This window comes from Bubalus bubalis, chromosome 5, assembly GCF_019923935.1.
Source record: "Bubalus bubalis isolate 160015118507 breed Murrah chromosome 5, NDDB_SH_1, whole genome shotgun sequence".
Taxonomy (NCBI): Eukaryota; Metazoa; Chordata; class Mammalia; order Artiodactyla; family Bovidae; genus Bubalus; species Bubalus bubalis.
In genome coordinates, this window is record NC_059161.1 from 89469011 (window position 1) to 89489973 (window position 20963).

At 45.6% G+C, this 20963-nt stretch overlaps 1 protein-coding gene across 4 annotated transcripts in view; it reads left to right on the plus strand.

The window, feature by feature from the left end:
• Positions 1-20963, plus strand: part of ME3 (malic enzyme 3) — a 213701-nt gene that overhangs the window by 80370 nt on the left and 112368 nt on the right. For all 4 annotated transcript variants that reach the window (XM_044943418.2, XM_044943417.2, XM_025286189.3 and 1 more), the window contains exon 3: positions 18006-18139. In XM_044943418.2, coding sequence (XP_044799353.2) covers positions 18006-18139 — 134 coding nt within the window. The remainder of the gene's footprint in view (positions 1-18005; positions 18140-20963) is intronic.

The following is a 20963-nucleotide window of genomic DNA, read 5'->3' on the forward strand; positions in this document are numbered from 1 at the left end:
CAGGGGTCAGCAGTTACAGGTACAGGACTTAGGACTTGAATTATAAACCAGCAACCCGGGTGCTTCCCATGTACCCTGATTTCTGAGAATTGGGGTACTGGATTGTAAGTTTCAGCTGATGACCTTTCATCCCTCTGTGCACTAGAGTGATGATGGGCGTAGAAGAGCATGCTCAGCTGAGGACCCAGCACGCACAGACGTGAAAATGCCCGCTTCCTCTAGGGATGGGAAAGGAGTTTGTTGTATTGAGAGCTCCTGGTGGAGGTCAGCAGGACAAGAAGCTGAGGGTGATGCACAGCTGATGAGGAGCCTTGCGGGCTTTGAAAAGGAGGGGTTTTTCCTTAATTGAAGTTTAGTTGATGTACAATATTTCAGGTGTACAACACAGTGAAAGTGCAAGTCGCTCAGTCATTTCCAACTCTTTGTGACCCCATGGACTGTACAGTCCATGGAATTCTCCAGGCCAGAATACTAGAGTGGGTCACCATTCCCTTCTCCAAGGGATCCTCCCAACCTAGGGATCAAACCCAGGTCTCCCTCATTTTAGGCAGATTCTTCACCAGCTGAGCCACCAGGGAAGCCCAAGAATACTGGAATGGGTAGCCTATCCCTTCTCCAGTGGATCTTTCTGACCCAGGAATTGAACCGGGTTCTCCTGTTTTACAGGTGGATTCTTTTTTTTTTTTTTTTTTTTTTTTTGAATTTTTTATGTTGCTCTTTAATTCTTTAATTTTAAGGGGAAAAATATACAAAGCACAATATTCATTTCCCCGGTGAAAATTTTTCCCAGAAGACACAATATGGTGTGAGCTATTTCCCTAACAGCAGGTAATACACAAGTCATTTCTGCTGGAAAATATGCCATCTGGAACAAAACAATTTGTGGAAATGTGTGTCAGTATGATTCTGTTATCCCAGGTTAAAGATGTTGGTAATTGCATCATCAAAGTAGTTTTCTAGTAGGAAATGTAAGAAATGTAAGCTCTTGGTAAGAGCTATTATGGGTAACCTTTGGTTAAGTTTTCTGGCAAGTGCTTCATGCATTTCAAAGTTACAGGTGGATTCTTTACCAACTGAGCTACCAGGGAAGCCCCAGGTGTCCAATAAAAAGATTCAGTTATACTCATACATATGTGTGTTCTTTCTCAGATTATTTTCCATTGTAGATTTATTATAAGATATAAAATATATTTCCCCATGCTATACAGTAGGTCCCTGTTATTTATCTACTTCATATATAATAGCAGTGAAAGTGGTTTGGCCACTCAGTTGTGTCCAACTCTTTGAGGCTCCATGGACTGTAGCCCGCCGGGCTCCTCTGTCAATGGAATTTCTAAGGCAAGAAGACTGGAGTGGGTTGCCATTCCCTTCTCCGGGGGATCTTCCCAACCCAGGGATCGAACCCAAGTCTCCTGCAGTGCAAGTGGTCTCCGTCTTTACAGGCAGATTCTTTACTACTGAGCCACCAGGGAAGCCCTGTATGTATCCATTAATTCCAAGTTTCTAATTTATCCCACCCCCTTTCCCCTGTGGCATCCAAAAGTTTGTTTTCTATGTCTTTGAGTCTATTTCTGTTTTTAAAATAAGCTCTTATCATTTTTTTCAGAAGTGACATCATACAATATTTGTCTTTGTCTGACTCACATCACTCAGTATGATAATCTTTAGGTCAGATAAAAATGTTTAAGTCAGGGAGTATAGTTATCAAATTTGGCTTTTGGGAAAGGTCAGTCCAGCAGAAGTTCTGAAGGATATATTCCAAGGGTGGGACAATGAGAGCGAGGGGTGGGGGGAATTAAGACTGGAGTCCAGGAGTTGCAGAACTGTTTGTTTATGAAGGGCAAGGACGATTTCAATCTTGAAAAGAGAAAGATGAGAATGAGGAGGCGGACAATAGAGGAATCTCAAACTCTGTCTCAAACTATTCAGGAGCTAGGACATCATCCAGATTTGGTAATCGGCTGCGATGTGAGGAATCCAGGATGACTCTTAAATTTCTCCTGAGCTACAGGGTGGCACCATTGTTGAGTAGAGAATGTAGGAGGGAGGCTTGGCCTGGAAGATGCGTTTGGTTAGTAGGGTGTGGTGTTTGACTGGTCTAGGAGATTTGTAGCGGGGATGCCCAGGAAGCAGATGGAGGTTTGCATCTGGAATGAAAATGATTCTGGAGACATTATGCAAAACATTGTTTTGCCACCAAATTAACACCCAGGCTCCTTTATTTAAAATATTGATAGCTGATATTTACTTAGTGAGTCCTTTCTAAGCATCAGACACTCTGTGACATGGGACACAAATTACCAAGTGGATTCTGGTATCAGCCCAGTTTTGCAGACAAGGAACCTGAACCTTGAAAAGTGAGGTGATGGACTCAGGCTGGGCATCTCGATGAGGATCAGACTTTGGCGGTCTGTCTCCATCACGCATGATCATTATCCTATGCTACAGTGTTTCTCAAGATGTTTACACTACAACCTTAGGTTACAAATACCCTTTACATCACAGGCCAGTACCCTGACACACACACACGTGAGCACATGTGTGCACACACATACTCTTGCAACTAAGCAAGTGTTTACAAAACAGTTCTTGTTCCTGCTAAATGTGATGCAGCCTGGAATGTTCTACACAAATCTATGTCATTTTAAAAATACTGGTTGTTCCCTATTAAGTTGATTTCAAAGCCAGAGTTGGATTGTTTGATAAGCACAGCCATATTTACTTCTCCTGGGGAGAGTATTTCCCTTCTGTTCTCAGCCCTTGTCATTCCCCCACATTGGGGACAGAGCACTAAATATTGCTGAATGCTTTGCCCTTTTCTCTCCAGAGAAAGGTGTTAAAGGTAATACCCTGGGATCTGGGGAGATACCGCCAGCCAGGAAACTCTCACTTCAGTAGACTGATCAAACTCAGTCTTTTTTTTTTTTAACTGGAGGATAATTGCTTTACAGTGTTTGTTGGTTTCTGCCATACAAGGTGAATCAATCATAACTATATAACTATATATATATATATATACGTGCACACATATATACACATATATCCCATCCTTCCCATCCCCGTATTCCACCTCCCTTCATCCCACCCCTCTAAGTCATCACAGAGAACCAGCTGGGCTCTCTGTGTTATATAACAGCCTCTCTTTAGTTATCTGTTTTACACATCAACTCAGTTCTGTCGCTCAGTCACGTCTGACTCTGCGACCCCATGGACTGCAGCACTCCAGGCTTCCCTGTCCATCACCAACTCCTGGAGTTTACTCAAACTCATGTCCATGAAGTCGGTGATGCCATCCAACCATCTCATCCTCTGTCATCCCTTTCTCCTCCTGCCCTCAATCTTTCCCAGCATCAGGGTCTTTTCAAATGAGTCAGCTCTTCGCATCAGGTGGCCAAAGTATTGGAGTTTCAGCTTCAGCATCAGTCCTTCCAATGAACACCCAGGACTGAGCTCCTTTAGAATGGACTGTTTGGATCTCCTTGCAGTCCAAGGGACTCTCAAGAGTCTTCTCCAACACCACAGTTCAAAAGCATCAATTCTTCGGCACTCAATTTTCTTTATAGTCCAACTCTCACATCCATACATGACCATTGGAAAAACCAAAGCTTTGACTGGATGGACCTTTGTCAGCAAAGTAATGTCTCTGCTTTTTAATACACTGTCTAGGTTGGTCATAGCTTTTCTTCTAAGGAGGAAGCGTCTTTTAATTTCATATCTGCAGTCACTATCTGCAGTGATTTTGGAGCCCCCCAAAATAAAATCTCTTACTGTTTCCATTGTTTCCCCATCTGTTTGCCATGGAGTAATGGGACCGGATGCCATGATCTTAGTTTTCTGAACGTTGTTTTAAGCCAGCCTTTTCACTCCCCTCTTTCACTTTCATTTGACACATGGTAGTGTATATGCTCGGAGAAGACAATGGCACCCCACTCCAGTACTCTTGCCTGGAAAATCCCATGGATAGAGGAGCCTGGTGGGCTGCCGTCTGTGGGGTCACACAGAGTCGGACATGACTGAAGCGACTTAGCAGCAGCAGCAGCAGTGTATATATGTCAATGTTACTTTTTCAATTTGTCACACCCTCTCCTTTTCCCCATGTGTCCCTGCAAGTCCTTTCAAACTCTGTCTTTAATGTGGCTGACTAAGGTTATTGCAGGGTGTCCAAAATGAGAACAAAGGATGAGAAACAGTGTGTGCAAAATAGTGATTAGGAGAATGGACTCTAGTGGCAACACAGACCTGGGTTCATGTTCCAGCTCCATGGCCTAATAACTCTATAACGTTGGGTAGATATTATATATCATATGGATGTTGTAGAAGGATCAAGTTCAAACAGTGCATTGGTTCATTCAGGATCGAAACAGCCTCTCCTTCAGTAGGCACTAAAAAACAGGACTAAAATCTTTTTTAATTTAATAGAAGTTATAAAATATAAGCCGACTCACCAACCTAATATTCATCTGTACAAACAAAGTAAATTTCCACACTACTCAGCAATGTCCCAGTCACTCATTCAGTGGTGTATTTAGTCAATCAGCATAAATTTAGAATAAACTTTTCCTCGGTCCTTTAAAGGAGACTTTAAATATTAACTGTACTTATCACAGGATATAGGTTTCAGAAGAGCCTGGTAGCTAATGGCACTAAATATAGCCTTGGGCATAGAGTTGTTTATTTTGGAAATTTGGAGGAAAGGTCACCCTTGGAGTCCTCTGCAAATGTCAGCATAGCTTCCTTCAGGGTCGCTGTATAGCAGCCAAGCCACACATGCAAGGATTTCGGTTACCATTTAGGAAATCACCAATGGAAAAGGGCAATTTGATTAAGCACCTGTAGTCCCTCAGCACAGAGGTCCCAGAGCTCATCATGTTTGTGAAATGAGAAATTTTTAAAGAGCCTCTCAGGTTCATTAAGTGCAAGGATTAGATTCTATCTCATAAGGGAACAGAGAAACAATTTAATGTTGATGGTATAAACTAAGCTCTGGTAAGAAGGGAAACTCACATGGTCTGCGTTTGCCTTTCCCTTTCTTTTGATATAAATCTAATTTAAAAGTGGAACTACAGTTCAAAAAGCAGTCCCAGTACTTCAGCCTTTAACTTTCAGTCCAGTCAACTCTGGGAGACCGTGAAGCACAGGGCAACCCGGCACGCTGCAGTACATGCGGTTGCAGAGTCGGGCATGACTTGAACAACAAGAACCCATCCCCTTTGAGTTTCTCTCACTAATTTTAGATTTGCGTTTGGTCTCCATCCCTGATGAAAATTTACTGGACACTTATCCTTAACTTTGGAGAAGGCAATGGCACCCCACTCCAGTACTCTTGCCTGGAAAATCCCATGGGCAGAGGAGCCTGGTAGGCTGCAGTCCATGGGGTCGCTAAGAGTCGGACACGACTGAGCGACTTCACTTTCACTTTTCACTTTCATGCATTGGAGAAGGAAATGGCAACCCACTTCGGTGTTCTTGCCTGGAGAATCCCAGGGATGGGGGAGCCTGGTGGGCTGCTGTCTATGGGGTCATACCGAGTCAGACACGACTGAAGTGACTTAGCAGTAGCAGCAGTATCCTTAACTTGCAAGTAAATGATGTCCGAACAGTGAGTACCAAGGAGGGTGAACAGGATGGGTTGATGGTAGAGGTTAGAAGGGTAAATAGGATGAGGCATTCTACGGACACTCTGGGTTGCTGGCCCTCTCAGGAGCACCAGCTTCCAGCACCCTCTGTTCCCCACCGCACTCAGCATCAGGCAGGGACCTGACCGCAGCTGTGTTTACTGAGGACCTCAGTATCACCTTTGTCAGCAAAGTTATGTCTTTGCTTTTGAAAATACTGTTTAGGTTGGTCATAACTTTTCTTCCAAGGAGCAAGCATCTTTTAATTTCACGGCTGCAGTCACCATCTGCAATGATTTTAGAGCCCAAGAAAATAGTCTGTCACTGTTCTCATTTTTTCCCCATCTATTTGCCATGAAGTGATGGGACTGGATGCCATGATCTTAGTTTTTGAATGTTGAGTTTTAAACCAGTTTTTTCACTCTCCTCTTTCACTTTCATCAAGAGGCTCTTTAGTTCTTCTTTGCTTTCTGCCATAAGGGTGGTGTCATCTGCATATCTGAGGTTGTTGATATTTCTCCCAGCAATCTTGATTCCAGCTTGTGCTTCATCCAGCCTGGCATTTCTCATGATGTACTCTGCATAGAAGTTAAATAATCAGGGTGACAATGTACAGCCCCCAGAATCACACAGCTAGAGAGTGGAGGGCCTTACTTGTAGCACTTTGGTCTTTCAGTCCCCCCACCAATACGGGCTATATGAGGGCAGCACCTCCGTGTCCTTGTCGTTGTCCCACGGAAGGGAGATGCAACTGTAGGTCCCGCTTGAACAAGACGTGCCCCTGAGTGCATCTTGTAGCCAGGCAGCCTCTGTACCCTTGCAGCCTGAGGCACCAAAGCCCAGTCTTCAAGCCCAAAACTTTAGGGTTCGTTCTCAGTGCTCAGGAGCAATGTATCTTCCACTCTCCTTTTGGTCATTTACAATCTGTTTCTGGATCTGTGATTTTGCCCCTGTTCACAGAAGCATGTCTGGGAGGAAGGCCATTCTCAGATCTGTGTCTGCTAAGACTTCCCAATGCTTGTGCTTCAGTTCAGTTCAGTCACTCAGTCATGTCCGAATCTTTGCGACCCCATGAATCGCAGCACGCCAGGCCTCCCTGTCAATCACCAGCTCCCGGAGTTCACTCAGACTCACGTCCATCGAGTCAGTGATGCCATCCAGCCATCTCATCCTCTGTCGTCCCCTTCTCCTCCTGCCCCCAATCCCTCCCAGCATCAGAGTCTTTTCCAATGAGTCAACTCTTCACATGAGGTGGCCAAAGTACTGGAGTTTCAGCTTCAGCATCAGTCCTTCCTAAGAAATCCCAGGGCTGATCTCCTTCAGAATGGACTGGTTGGATCTCCTTGCAGTCCACGGGACTCTCAAGAGTCCTCTCCAACACCACAGTTCAAAAGCATCAATTCTTCAGCGCTCAGCCTTCTTCACAGTCCAACTCTCACATCCATACATGACCACAGGAAAAACCATAGCCTTGACTAGACAGACCTTTGTTGGCAAAGTAATGTCTCTGCTTTTGAATATGCTATCTAGGTTGGTCATAACTTTCCTTCCAAGGAGTACGCGTCTTTTAATTTCATGGCTGCAGTCACCATCTGCAGTGATTTTGGAGCCCCCCAAAAAATAAAGTCTGACACTGTTTCCACTGTTTCCCCATCTATTTCCCATGAAGTGATGGGACCGGATGCCATGATCTTCATTTTCTGAATGGTGAGCTTTAAGCCAACTTTTTCACTCTCCACTTTCTTTTTCATCAAGAGGTTTTTTAGTTCCTCTTCACTTTCTGCCATAAGGGTGGTGTCATCTGCATATCTGAGGTTATTGATATTTCTCCCAGCAATCTTGATTCCAGCTTGTGCTTCTTCCAGCCCAGCGTTTCTCATGATGTACTCTGCATATAAGTTAAATAAGCAGGGTGATAATATACAGCCTTGATGTACTCCTTTTCCTATTTGGAACCAGTCTGTTGTTCCATGTCCAGTTCTAACTGTTGCTTCCTGAAGCCCCCCAAATATCCATCTCAAAGAAGTGCCCAGGGGCCTTCATAAACCTGGGGTTCAGTCAGAGAGCAGCAGACACAGTAACCTCACTTCCTATCACCAGTGGGAATCCACATCACCCTCATAAAACTCACAAGCAAATTAGAGTCATGAAAAAATATGCAAGAGCAGGAGGAAATGCCTTCCAGTCCTGTAACAGCTAATCAGCTTTAATTGTAGTTTCGCAGCTGACTGCCCCCAGCCGTGGCTCCTCTCTGCTGTTGCAGCTGATTGGTGGAGGAAGCAGGCCACAGCATAAGCCTTCAGCCCAAAGCATGATGTAATGGTGGTGGAACAGAAACCTTTACTGTTACACGTGTGTCTGCTAATCCTTCCTTCCAGCAGCAACACTGCTCCAAGGAAACATGGTTCCGTGCATGTCATGGGCCAAGCACATAATCGCAGAGGCACAAGCACACCTGTTTTCTCATAGGCTGATGGGCCCGGTGCTAACACAGAGGAGCAGCGGCTGAACCACTAAGGTAACTGGCTGTATTTGGAGAAGCAGAATAATTCCATCTCCAATCAAATCAAGTCAACTCAGTCAAAAGTGTTAGTCGCACAGTCGTGTCCACCTCTTTGCGACCCCGTGGACTGTAGCCTGCCAGTCTCTTCTGTGTGTAGAATTCTCAGGCAAGAATACTGGAGTGGGTAGCCATTCCCTTCTCCAGGGTATCTTCCCAATCCAGGGACTGAACCCAGGCTTCCCACATTGCAGGCATCCGGATTCTTTACCGTCTGAGCCACCAGGGAAGCTCAACTCAGTCAACAAACTGTTTAACCTGGCCACTCTCAGGATCAGTTCAGAGCAAAGAGTGTGAACTTTAGAAGCATATGGATCTGGGTTCCACTCCTGGTTCTTCCATCCACCTGCTGTGTCACTTTGCCTAACTATCTTTCTAGCCTGTTTTCTAGTCCATAAAATGGGGATAACATCATAGGATTGTTAACTCAGGGTTACAGTGGGGATTAAATGAGACGATCCGTACAAAATGCCTGTCTCAGTGCCGGTGGGTGCTCTTGTTATTGTTATTGGTGATGATAGTTTTGTGCTTCCGCCTGTATTAGCTGCTTCCAAGTGTCTAGTTCGCACTACCCCGAGTTTGTTAATTAACTGATGCTCGAGAAACCGAGCAGGAAATACCCTTCATGTGCTAAAATGTATGGCACCGACTCTAAGAGAGAGGGGAGAGCTGAATGAGGTAGGGTGTCAGGGAAGACCTCCTGGAGGAGGTGGCCTCGACTGGGGATTGGAAGATGGGAGAGGAGCATGTCAGAGCACGCTGGACAGGGGTCCTAATGTGGACCAGAATGTGACAGGTACAGTAAGCGTGCCTGCTGGGGGCGGGGGGCAGTTTGGTGTGGGGAGCGCATGGGGCTGCAGAGGCAGGAGCCTGGCCTGAGCCATCAGAGGCACGACTACGCTGGACGTGGTGACATCCCTTCAGCCCCCCTCTGCTGGACGAGCTCCCTGGAGGGTGGCCTCCAGGGCTTGTCTCCAGGATCGCTCCTGAACTCTCTTGTGTCACCCTGTCCCATGAACAAATAACAGTGGTAATAATGAGAATATGTAGTGTTCCCTGAGCACTTCCTGCGTGCCAGTACCCGTGCTGAGCATTTCACACCGGCATTTCAGTGAATCCCACCGCACATGACACGCCCCACATCCCATTTCTTAGGTTGGAGAAGTGTCCTGCGCGAGGCGGAGGCCCCAGATCACCTGTACACGTTAATCCACGTGTCTTTGCTGGTTGACCCAGAAGCGCATTTCTTTTCGGGCTGCCTAATGGGGTACACCTTGGCACAAAGTAGGAACTCATAAATGTTTGAACAATGAATGAAAAGAGAGTGTCAAGTATACAGCAGGAATCTGCCAAGAGGGGCAGGGAGCCCTCCTGTCGGGAAGGCTTAGTTTTTGAGGAGCCGGCCACTGGGGAGCCTGGGTCTCTGGACAGCAGGAGGCTGGGGCCGCGCCCGGCCTGACAGGCTCACTGCCTTCAAGCCACTTGATGGTGTGGGTTCTCAGTTGCTAAGTCATGTCCGACTCTTGTGACCATGGACTGTAGCCCACCAGGCTCCTCTTTCCATGGGATTTTCCAGGCAAAATTACTGGAGTGGGTTGCCATTCCCTTCTCCACAGGATTTGATGCTGGAATCTATTTAAATGTCTTATCTCTGGTGCCAGTCTCTGATGCCAATAAGTTTTGTCCTGGGTTGAGCCCACAGGTGAAATTCAGCAGCTGGGCCAGAGATGCTCATTCAGGGAAGACGATAAGATAGGTGAGGTCAGGGGTGATGGTTGAAAGCTTAACCCTGCTGCAGCGTAGGCACCGACCAATCAAAACAGTCCCAGACCCTTCCTGCTAGAGCAGGATGTTGAAGCCACCCACTTTGCCAAATGTTAACCCATTGTTTGTTGATCTTGGGGAGGTTCCAAAAGTTCCCTGGGAGAAGCCAGAGGAGGTTGGGAGGGGCACCTGGCTGGGGGGAGTAGTCAGAGAAGTGGCTCTGTAGCAATTCAAATATTTCAAAAGAGTCACAACTGGCAGTTTCCTCCCTGAGTGTCGTAGCCAAACACCCCAAGGTCACTTTCTGCTAAGAGAATCAGCCATTTTTCAAAACCCCCTTGTCCTATTTTGAAGACTTTGTTAAAACTTGATGATATGGGGCTTCCCTGGTGGTCCAGTGGTTAAGAGTCTGCCTTGCGATGCCAGGGACACCAGTTAAATCCCTGGTCCAGGAAGATCCCATATGCCGCAAGCAACTAAGCCCAAAAGCCAAGCCCACGTGCTGCGACTCCTGAAGCCCGTGCACCTGGAGCCGCAAGAGAGGCCACCACAGTGAGAACCCAAGCACCGAACCAGAGAAAGCCTGCATGCAGCAGTGAGGACCCAGCGCAGCCAAAAAATCGAATAAAATAGTCTTTAACAGCAACAACAACAAAAACTGGATAATATGACCCAACACTTTATTTGACTAGGCATACAGAAACCATAAATTCTCAATGCAGTAAGAAGGATTAAGGACTGCCCCCCCGCCCTTCCACCACTATCAACTTCTCCATGTTGTACAAACCTTACTCCTACCTTAGGACTCCTGGTATCCCTTAATATGGAATACCATATTAATTTCCATATTAACATGGAAATTATCCAGGCCAAGAGCCTGAGTGCTTTCTCTTATAGAGTTCTAATACTTTTCCCTTATACCCTAGTGAATCATTTTTGGCCTGTCCTATTTTGGAAGCCACAGTAAAGCTAAAGTACCTACATTTCTTCTCTGCAAACTTGTAAATCTGAGGTTGCCTTAACATTAGTTTCAGGGTGAAAAGAAGCTTATAGAAGTATTTTTTTTTAATCCCTGAAATTACCAGTTGCTAAACAGTCATACTTTTTCCTGAAATACCAAAGAAGTTGGTGGCAGTCAGCCAAGAGAAACAGCCTGTAGAGAGACTTGAGCTGTTATTAAAAGCCAAGTGGTCATTAACAAAGATGACATCATAATTAAATGTCCTGGCCTGCTTGGCATCCTGGGCCCAAGGGGAGACAATTCCAGTCTTTACTAAACCAGTGAAGACTCACCTGCCTAATAGTGTTTAGTGAAAGTACGAGATGTTTCCTGCAAAAGGATCAGGGACCTCGGTGTCATACCAAGCTTGCAGAGGTGATGGCCAGCACAGGGAATTTGTGAACTGGTGACTTTGGGCTTTGATGAAGAAAACTGGGAATTTTATGTGCCCAGAGTGCTTTGCAAAACACCATGAGTCGTATTTTCAGAGCCGAGCCTATCCTAAGACAGGTTTTTCTTACAGTTCCAGCAGTTCTGAGAGGAGGAACAATGCCTCAGGATTTTTATAAGCCGAGTCATCATTGTTCCTTTATAAAAACATAACTGCAGCCCAGAACTCGTAGTTTCAGAGATTCCCAAGTTAACAAAACAAAAATGAAGAGGAATTGGGAATAGCCAAGGAATCTAACTTTTATTTACTTTTCCCCTCTATTTCTCTTTTTTTCCCACCCTTCCTTCACCAGCACCATCCCAACTCACATTTTCTGAGGTCCATCTCACCAAGTTCCTGGCAGGGTGTACACAATATAAATGGCAAAGATGCAGCCGCTCCTGAATAGAGACGCAGAAGGAAGAGACAGACATGTGGACACAAGAAGGGGGGATGAATTGGGAGATTGGAACTGATGTATGAGCATTGCCATGTGTGAAACAGATGGCCAGTGGGAAGCTGCTATATAGCACGGGGAGCTCAGCTTGGTGTTCTGTGGTGACCTAGAGGGGTGGGATGGAGAAGGCAATGGCACCCCACTCCAGTACTTTTGCCTAGAAAATCCCATGGACTGAGGAGCCTGGTAGGCTGCAGTCCATGGGGTCGCTAGAGTCGGACACGACTGATCGACTTCACTTTCACTTTTTGCTTTCATGCATTGGAGAAGGAAATGGCAACCCACTCCAGTGTTCTTGCCTGGAGAATCCCAGGGATGGGGAAGCCTGGTGGGCTGCCGTCTATGGGGTCGCACAGAGTTGGACACGACTGAATCGACTTAGCAGCAGCAGCAGCAGAGGGGTGGGATGGTGGGGGGCAGGGGGCAGGAGAGCCATCCAAGAGGGAGGAGATATATGTCCTTATATAGCTGATTCACTTCATTGTACAGCAGAAGCTAACACAACATTGTAAAGTAACTACACCCCAATTTAAAAAAAAAAATGCAGCCTGTGATCCACTCTTGGTTCTGTCACTTACCTCTAGTCAAAGAAATCATCAGGAAAAAAGTTATCACGCCGAATGGTTGTAAGATGCATCCTGGTTTAAGAAATGATAAAATATGGGCCAATAGCTGTGTAACTTCAGGAGCATCAAATAACATCTGGTGCTCAGTTGTGTCCTCTGGACAGTAGAGGGTACAAAACCTCCTCACAAGGTGATTGTTAAGGATGGCGTGAGATTGGGTATTTATTAGTCCTTTTCTTAGAACTGATGATAGCATCAGCTAGGTGGGATGATCTTGAATCGCCCTGTCATTGTTAAATTCCTTGTAAAGGCTCGGTGGTAAAGAACCTGCCTGCCAATGCAGGAGACCTGTGTTTGATCCCTGAGTCTGGAAGATCCCCTGGATAAGGAAATGGCAACCCACTCCAATATTCTTGCCTGGGAAATCCCACGGACAGACGAGCCTGGCGGGCCACAGTCCATGGGGTCACAAAAGAGTTGGACACAACTTCATGCCTAAACAAGAAGAGGCACTTGTATTCATTGTAGATGAGGCATTTTCCAGCTGGTGGAAGAATGGGAAGAGTTGGTGCTTCCTACCCATTCAAGCTCCTCCTTCCCAAGGAAATCTGGGGACACTGGACAGCCATAAGTGTCAGTTAGTTTTTACTTATCACCTACACAGCCTTCGCTTCTACAAGGAACCTTCATCACCTGAGGCTCATTATGAAGAGAGGGCTTAACCCATGTTGCCCCAGGGATCATCAGCCTTGACTACAGTGGGGGTCATCAGTTCAGTTCAGTCGCTCAGTCGTGTCCGACTCTTTGCGACCCCGTGAATCGCAACATGCCAGGCCTCCCTGTCCATCACCAACTCCCGGAGTTCACCCAGACTCACGTCCATCGAGTCAGTGATGCCATCCAGCCATCTCATCCTCTGTCGTCCCCTTCTCCTCCTGCCCCCAATCCCTCCCAGCATCAGAGTCTTTTCCAATGAGTCAACTCTTCGCATGAGGTGGCCAAAGTCCTGGAGTTTCAGCTTTAGCATCATTCCTTCCAAAGAACACCCAGGGCTGATCTCCTTCAGAATGGACTGGTTGTATCTCCTTGCAGTCCAAGGGACTCTCAAGAGTCTTCTCCAACACCACAGTTCAAAAGCATCAATTCTTCGGTGCTCAGCCTTCTTCACAGTCCAACTCTCACATCCATACATGACCACAGGAAAAACCATAGCCTTTACTAGCAGTATTAATTACTGAATTAGTTAATTAAGGACTGTTCTCAGTCCCCTACGGAATCCTCCCCCCTTGGGGTTTCTGGTCCCTTCCTTGTTAATGTCTGCCACCCATGGAGCCACTCTGGGCTGACCCCTTCGGCCACTGCCAGGGTAAGAAGGTTGAGGGCACTTACACTGTTTTCTAGGCAGTTCTAGGGCAGCCCTCATTCAGCAGAGCCACCCGGAGTTCTACATGGAAGAGGTGTCTTTTTTTCACAGGGTGTTGCTCTTCACCACTTCAGGATAAAGGCAGGGAAGTTGGACTGCTCATATCCCCCGGTATCCCTTACGAGAACAGTTCCTACAGCTTCTGCCAGCAGACACTGTCTCCAGAGGGTTTAACCGGGCCAGGGAGCAGATTCCATGACGTCTTACTTACCCCCCGTGTCTCCCTGCCGGTGCCCAAACCAGAAAGGACCATTCTGTGAAAGACACTGGTCAGACGATAAAAAGATAAGCCACAGTCTGGAAGAAATATTTACAAAACACACGTCTGATGCAGGACTTGTATCCAAAATATGGAAAGAATTCTTTTAAAACAGCTTTATTGAGTTACCATTCACATACCATACAAGTCACTCATTTTAAGGATACAGCTCAGTGGTTTTTGGAGACAATCTGGTTTTAACTTTTTAAGTTGTAGTCAACTATATATCTATAAAACAAAATTTGGTTAAACTATTTTTAAGTGTACAGTTAAGTGGCATTAAGTACATGCATAATGTTGTGCAACTATCATTACTATCCATTTCCAAAACTTTTTCGTTGCCCTAAGTAGAAACTCTGTTACCATTAAGTAATAACACACCCACGGCTTCCCCACCACCCAGCCTTTAGTAATCTCTAATCTACTTTCTGTCATGATGAATTTGTCTATTCTAGGTATTTCCTGTACATGGAATCCTATAATATTTGTCCTCTTGTATCTGGCTAATTTCATTTAGCACAATGTTTTCAAGGTTCATCCATGAAGTAGCATGTATCAGAACTTCATTCCTTTTTATGTTTGAATAATTTTCATTGTATTTATACACATTTTGTTTATCCATTCATGGGTTGGTGGACACCTCTGTTGATTCCACCTTTTGGCTGCGGTGAATAATACTGCGGTGAACCTCTGTTGAAGTCCTTGCTTTCAGTTTCTGGAGTGGAATTTGGGGGGTCATATGGTAATTCTGTGCTTAGCTTTTTGAAGAAATTCGAATCGTTTTCCCACAGAGGCTGCAACACTTTACATTCCTACCAGCAATGTACAAGAGTTTCAGTTTCTCCACATCTTCACCAACACTTGTTATTTACTTTTTTTTTTTTTCATTATAGCCATCCTAGTGGGTGTGAAATGGTTATCTCAGTGTAGTTTTGATTTTATTTTCCTTGATGGCTAATGGGCTTCCCTAGTAGCTCAGACAGTAAGACCCAGGTTTGATCCCTGGGTCAGGAGAATCCCCTGGAGGAGGGCAGGGCAAGCCATTCCAGTATCCTTGCCTGGAAAATCCCATGGACAGAAGAGCCTGGCGGGCTACAGCCCATGGGGTCACAAAGAGTCAGACACGACTGAGCGACTAACATACACACAATGACTAATGATAGGCTTCCCAAGTGGCTCAGTGGTAAAGCCAATGCAGGAAACGTGGGTTCCTTCCCGGGTGGGGAAGAGCCCCTAGAGAAGGAAATGGCAACCCACTATAGTATTCTTGCCTGGGAAATCCCATGGACAGAGGAGCCTGGCAGGCTACAGTTTGTGGGGTTGCTTAGCAACTAAACAACCATGATTAATGATGCTGTATATTTTTTCATGTGCTATTGGCCATTTGTATATCTTCCTTGGAGAAATATCTAAGTCATTTGCCCATTTTTCACTTGGGTTGCTTTTCTTTTTGTTTTGTGTTGTAGAAATTACAGATTCTGAATATTAAGCCATTATTAGACCTGTGATTTCCAAATATTTTCTCTCATTTTGTAGGCCGTCTTTTCTCTTCATTGGCAGTTTTCCTTTATGCACAGAAGTTTTTAGATGGAGTCAGTTTATCTAATTTTTCTTTATTGCTGTTGCTTTGGTGCATGTCTAAGAATCCATAGTCAAACCCAAGGTCATTAAGATTTACCCCTGTGTTTTCTGTAAGAGTTTTATGATTTTAGTTCTTATATTTAGGCTGTTGATCCATTTGAATTAATTTTTGTTTTGGTGTGAAGTAGGAATCCCCTTGAATTCTTCTGCACATGGCAATACAGTTGTCCCAGCATCCATTCTTGAAGACACTATTCTCTCTCCATGGAATGGAATTGGCATCCTTGTCGAAAACCAATTTTCGTAGATGTATGGATTTATTTCTGATTTCTTGATTCTTTTCTATTGATCTGTATGTACTTATGCCAATACCACACTGTTTTGATTACTGTAGCTTTATAAAAAATGGTTTTGGTTGCTCAGGGTGCTTTGCTATTCCATATGAATTTGAAAATTGACTTTCCTATTTCTGCAAAAGAGGCCATTCAAATTTTGATAAGGATTGCATTAAAACTGCAGATCTAAGAACTATTAAAACTAAACAATAAGAGAAAAAGAATAAAGAAGGCAAGAATTTTTGAACAATACCTTTCTAAGAAGATGTACAGGTGAAAAGCATATGAAAAAAAAATGTTCAACATCCTATGTCAATAGGGAGTTACAAATTCAAGCAATAATAACATACCACTACATATGGTGGGCTACATCCCATGGGGTCTCAAAGAGTCGGACACAACTGAGCAACTAACACGCATATCTATTACAAAGACTAAAATTTTTAAAGCTGACAACACTTGCTGGAGAGGAGGTGGAACAACAGAAACTCATTCGTTGCTGGTGGAAGTGCAAAGTTTTGCAGCCACTATAGAAAACAGTTTGGCAGTTTCTTAAAAAGCTAAATATAATTTTACCATGCATGCTCAGTCGCTTCAGTCGTGTCTGACTCTTTGCGACCCCGTGGACTGTAGCCTCCCAGGCTCCTCTGTCCATGGGATTCTCCAGGCAAGAATACTGGAGTGGGTTGCCATGCCTTCCTTCAGGGGAATCTCCCTGACCCAGAGACTGAACTCCTGCCTCTTTTGTCTCCTGCATTGGCAGGTGGGTTCTTTACCACTAGAGCCACCTGGGAAGCCCCTCAAGGGATACAGAGCCAGCTAAAAGAGTTTTCGATGGCCAAAACTGGAACAGTTTGAGCGAAAAAAAATAAGACAGTATTGGATTATAACCCATAGCCTAAAACAAATAGCCATGAGTTCATTCTAATATAAATAAATGACTGAGTAAATAAATAAGTGAGGGAGAAGAGGCAAATCTCCTATGTAGAAGTCCAAGAAAGGCGTAACTTCACAGTGGAGAGACCTGGCAAGCACTTCTTCAGCCACGTCATCTCGGTCAACAGCAACAATGATAAGTTGCATTGTTCATATGTGCCTTGATCTGATGTGTTAAAAATGTCACTTTACCTCTGTGGTCTTCCTCCTCAAAACCCATGAGCCCACTTCTGTCATGAGAGAAGCAAGACACAAATTCCAGTGGAGGGAGACTGTACAAAATACCTGACCAGTCCTCCTCAAGGCACTCCAAGGTCATGAAAACCAAGGAGGGCCTGAGAAACTGTCAGAGCCAAAAGGAGCCTTAGGCGACCTGATGACTACATGGAATATGGGGTCCTGGATGGGATCCTAAAAGAACAACGAAAAAAGAAACAGGTGGAAAAAAAAAACTAGAAAATCTGAATAAACCAGGGACTTTATTTAATAATAATGTGTCATTGTTGATTCATTAATTCTAACATATATACCAAAGGGATGGAAGATATTTACCAATAGGGCAAACTGGATGAGGAGATATAAGGGAACTTGGTACTATCTTGTCAATTTTTCTATAAATCTAAAACTGTTCTGGGGACTTCCCTGTAGATCCAGTGGCAAAGACTCTATGCTCCCAATGCAGGGGCCCTGGGTTCAATCCTTGGTCGGGGAACTGAATCCCACACGCTGCAACTAAGATCCGGTACAGCCAAATGAATAACAAAAAACAAATAAATGTTAAAAAAAGAAAGAAAACTGTTCTAAAAATAAAATACATTTTTAAAAAGAAGTATAAACCGAAAAACCCTGGCAATATACATATTTTCCATGTTTTTCTAAGAGGAATCTAGACTCCAGAAGAGCCAAGATGACTGACACAGGATGGCCTGGCTACTTAAAAGGCAGCAGTGGGCTCTGTGCCCAGGGCCCTCGCTGCTGAGTCTCAGTGTCTATGGCTGGCCTGGGGATGGAACCGCCGCTGCTCCCGGGTTTCCTGCACACCCACTTACGTGCATGCGTTTCTTTCCTGTTCTCCCCAGGGCATGGCCTTTACACTTGAAGAGAGGCTGCAGCTTGGGATCCACGGCCTCATCCCCCCCTGCTTCCTGAGCCAGGACGTCCAGCTCCTCCGGGTCATGAGATACTACGAGCGACAGCAGAGTGACCTGGACAAGTGAGTGCCGGACGTCTGTTCTCTCACCCAGCACTGGACTCAGCTGTCTGCTGTGGTCCTCAGGCAGTGTTTTGGACACTAGCTAGGAAAGGCCGAGAGCCCCGAGAGAGCCCAGACCCAGCCTTGCCTTCTACAGGGTGATGGTCTCCCCGAGGGACAGGGCTTGTTGTGATCGAGCCATGGTCCATGTGTCCTGGAAGGACTGAGAAGGTTGCCTGAACTCCAACCAGGGGGATCTGGTTAGGCCTTCCAGAAGTGACGAAATCAGAGTCAGCCCAGGAAGCACCAATAGTACCAATGGAAGTACCAATGGACTTCAGCATTCAGCAGTGGGGTTCCCGGAAGGATTTCATTCAATGGGAAGGAGGGGAGCAAAAATGTAGGCCTATACGCAAAGAGTCAGACACAAGTGAGCACGCACACACGTAGAGAACTGTGGACACAGCAGGGGAAGGGGAGGGCGGGACAAATTGGGAGAGTAGCACTGAAACATCCATTACCATACGTAAAATAGATAGCCAGTGGAAAGAGCTCAACCCAGTGCCCTGCGACAGCCTAGAGGCGTGGGATGGGGCTGGGGGTGGGAGGGAGGTTTGAGGGGGAGAAGACATGTGTGTACTTCTGGCTGATTCACACCATACGGCAGAAACCAACACAACATTGTAAAGCAATTATCCTCCAAGTGAAAAAAAAATTTTAATCTATAGGAAAAAATATAGGGACAGATGGGTTAAGGAAGCAGTACTGTGGCCCAGGTTCCTGAAATATAAGGAACGTGGTGGAGCAGAAGGGAAATGGACAGGGTCACCTTGGGCGGACCTGGGATGCTATCCGTTGGAGGTTTAGGGAGAGTCCTGCTCCCCTCCGGTTTCTCCCAGTGGGAATGTTGACAAGAAGAGTCAGTGGTGTTCACAGGGTCAGCTTTACCCGTCTTACTAAAGAAGGTAGTGACCTGGCAGGTCTCGTGGCTGTGAACTTTGGCACAGCCAGGATTTGAATGCAGACAGTTAGCTCCAGAGTCTGTGCTTTGAACCTCTCTGCTACACCATAGCTAAGAGGTATTGAAGCTTAGTGGCTACAAAACTATCCTGAGTTCAGATCCTCATTCTATCACTTAAGAGCAAAAGTTCCGTAGTTCAAAATGAAATTCGCCTTCCTAAAGATATTAAACCCTAAAAATCGAAGTCCAGAATCCTCCCCTTTCCAGTTCTGTCCAGCGAGATGGGCCTCACCCACATGCTTGAGAAGACCTGGGGGCAATGGATGTGCCTGATCCTGTGAGCTCGAGGGGGCTTGCTCCTGAGGACCTCTCTGACCCATTCATTACAGGAGCCCCTCATTCCAGCAGGTGCTTAGGGAGAAAGGCTAAGGAGGCTCCCCAGCTTATGGGTAAAGACAGTGGTGTGCTGGTAAGTGTTTAAGGACCGGTTCTGGGGGCAGGGGGTGAAGATTTAAAGCATTTGCCAATTTCATGATGCAGATACTCCCGCCAAGGTCAATTTCAGTTTATCAACTTGACATCACTGAATGCGGAATTGAGAAGAGATGTGATAGTAGCCACTGAGTAAGGGAATTGTTACACTCGTAATGAGCTAAGATCCTGACTATTCTAAGCATAAATACCCCTTTCCTGAAAGTGCCTTCTAGAGCATAGTAACGGACTAGTGCCTTTGGTGAGGAAGAAGAGGCTGAAGCCCCAAGAAGTTACAAGACTTCCTCAAGGTCACACAGCTTGTGAACAGCAGAGCTGAGATTCACACCCAGGAAGCTGACGCCTCGCCCAGGGATCATTCCCCTGCCAGATCATTTTTGTCACCCCACTCCATGCCAGGGCCTCATGCGCCCTCATTATCTCTCCAAAACTTAAAGGTTGTGATATCAGCTGCCACTTACACCTCATTGGGCTACCGCAGTGGCTTGGCTGTAAAGAAACCACCCCCAGCGCAGGAGCTGCAGGAGATGCGAGTTCAGTCCCTGGGTCAGAATGATCTCCTGGAGGAGGGCATGGCAACCCACTCCAGTATTCTTGTCTGGAGAATCCCATGGACAGAGGAGCCTGGCGGGCTACAGTCCATGCGGTCGCAAAGACTCAGACACGACTGGGCAATGAACACTTTCAATTTCACACCTCACTAGGAATTTCAGTCCCTAAGTTTTTTTCTCCCAGACTGTTCTGTGTGAAGTGTGAATGAAAGGCCCTTTTCCTGGCTTACTGATTTCAGGCTGCAGGAAGTAGGCATGTTTGCAACATGCTTCCTGAGATCACTTGGTGCTCAAACACTTGTAAACTCTACTTGTGACAGGAACCAGGCCTGTGTGACAGGAAGGACCAGTTCATATATCACCGGCCCGCCTAGCATTTTTCCCAACCTTCCCCCAGCCCCAGAATGCTGTTATTCTCCTGTCATTCATTACTGTCCACATAACTATAACCTAACTAGCCATCTTGCATCATGGCTGAGAGCACAGATTCTGGAGTTATATTGCATAGGTTCAGATCTCTTGGTGAATTATTTCATTTTTCTGTGGCTTGATTGTCTCTAAAATGGCCAGATAGCAATTATATCCCAATGAAAAAAAATAAAATGACCAGAATTATATTACCCACCTTACAAGTCATTGGGGCATTCCCTGGTGGCTCAGACAGTAAAGAATCCCCATGCAATATAGGAAACATGGGTTCAATCCCTGGGTCCGGAAGATCCCCTGGAGAAGGTAATGGCAACCCACTCCAGAATTCTTGCCTGGAGAATTCCATAAACAGAAGAGCCTGGCAGGCTACAGTCCATGGGGTCGCAAAGAGCTGGACATGACCGAGCGACTA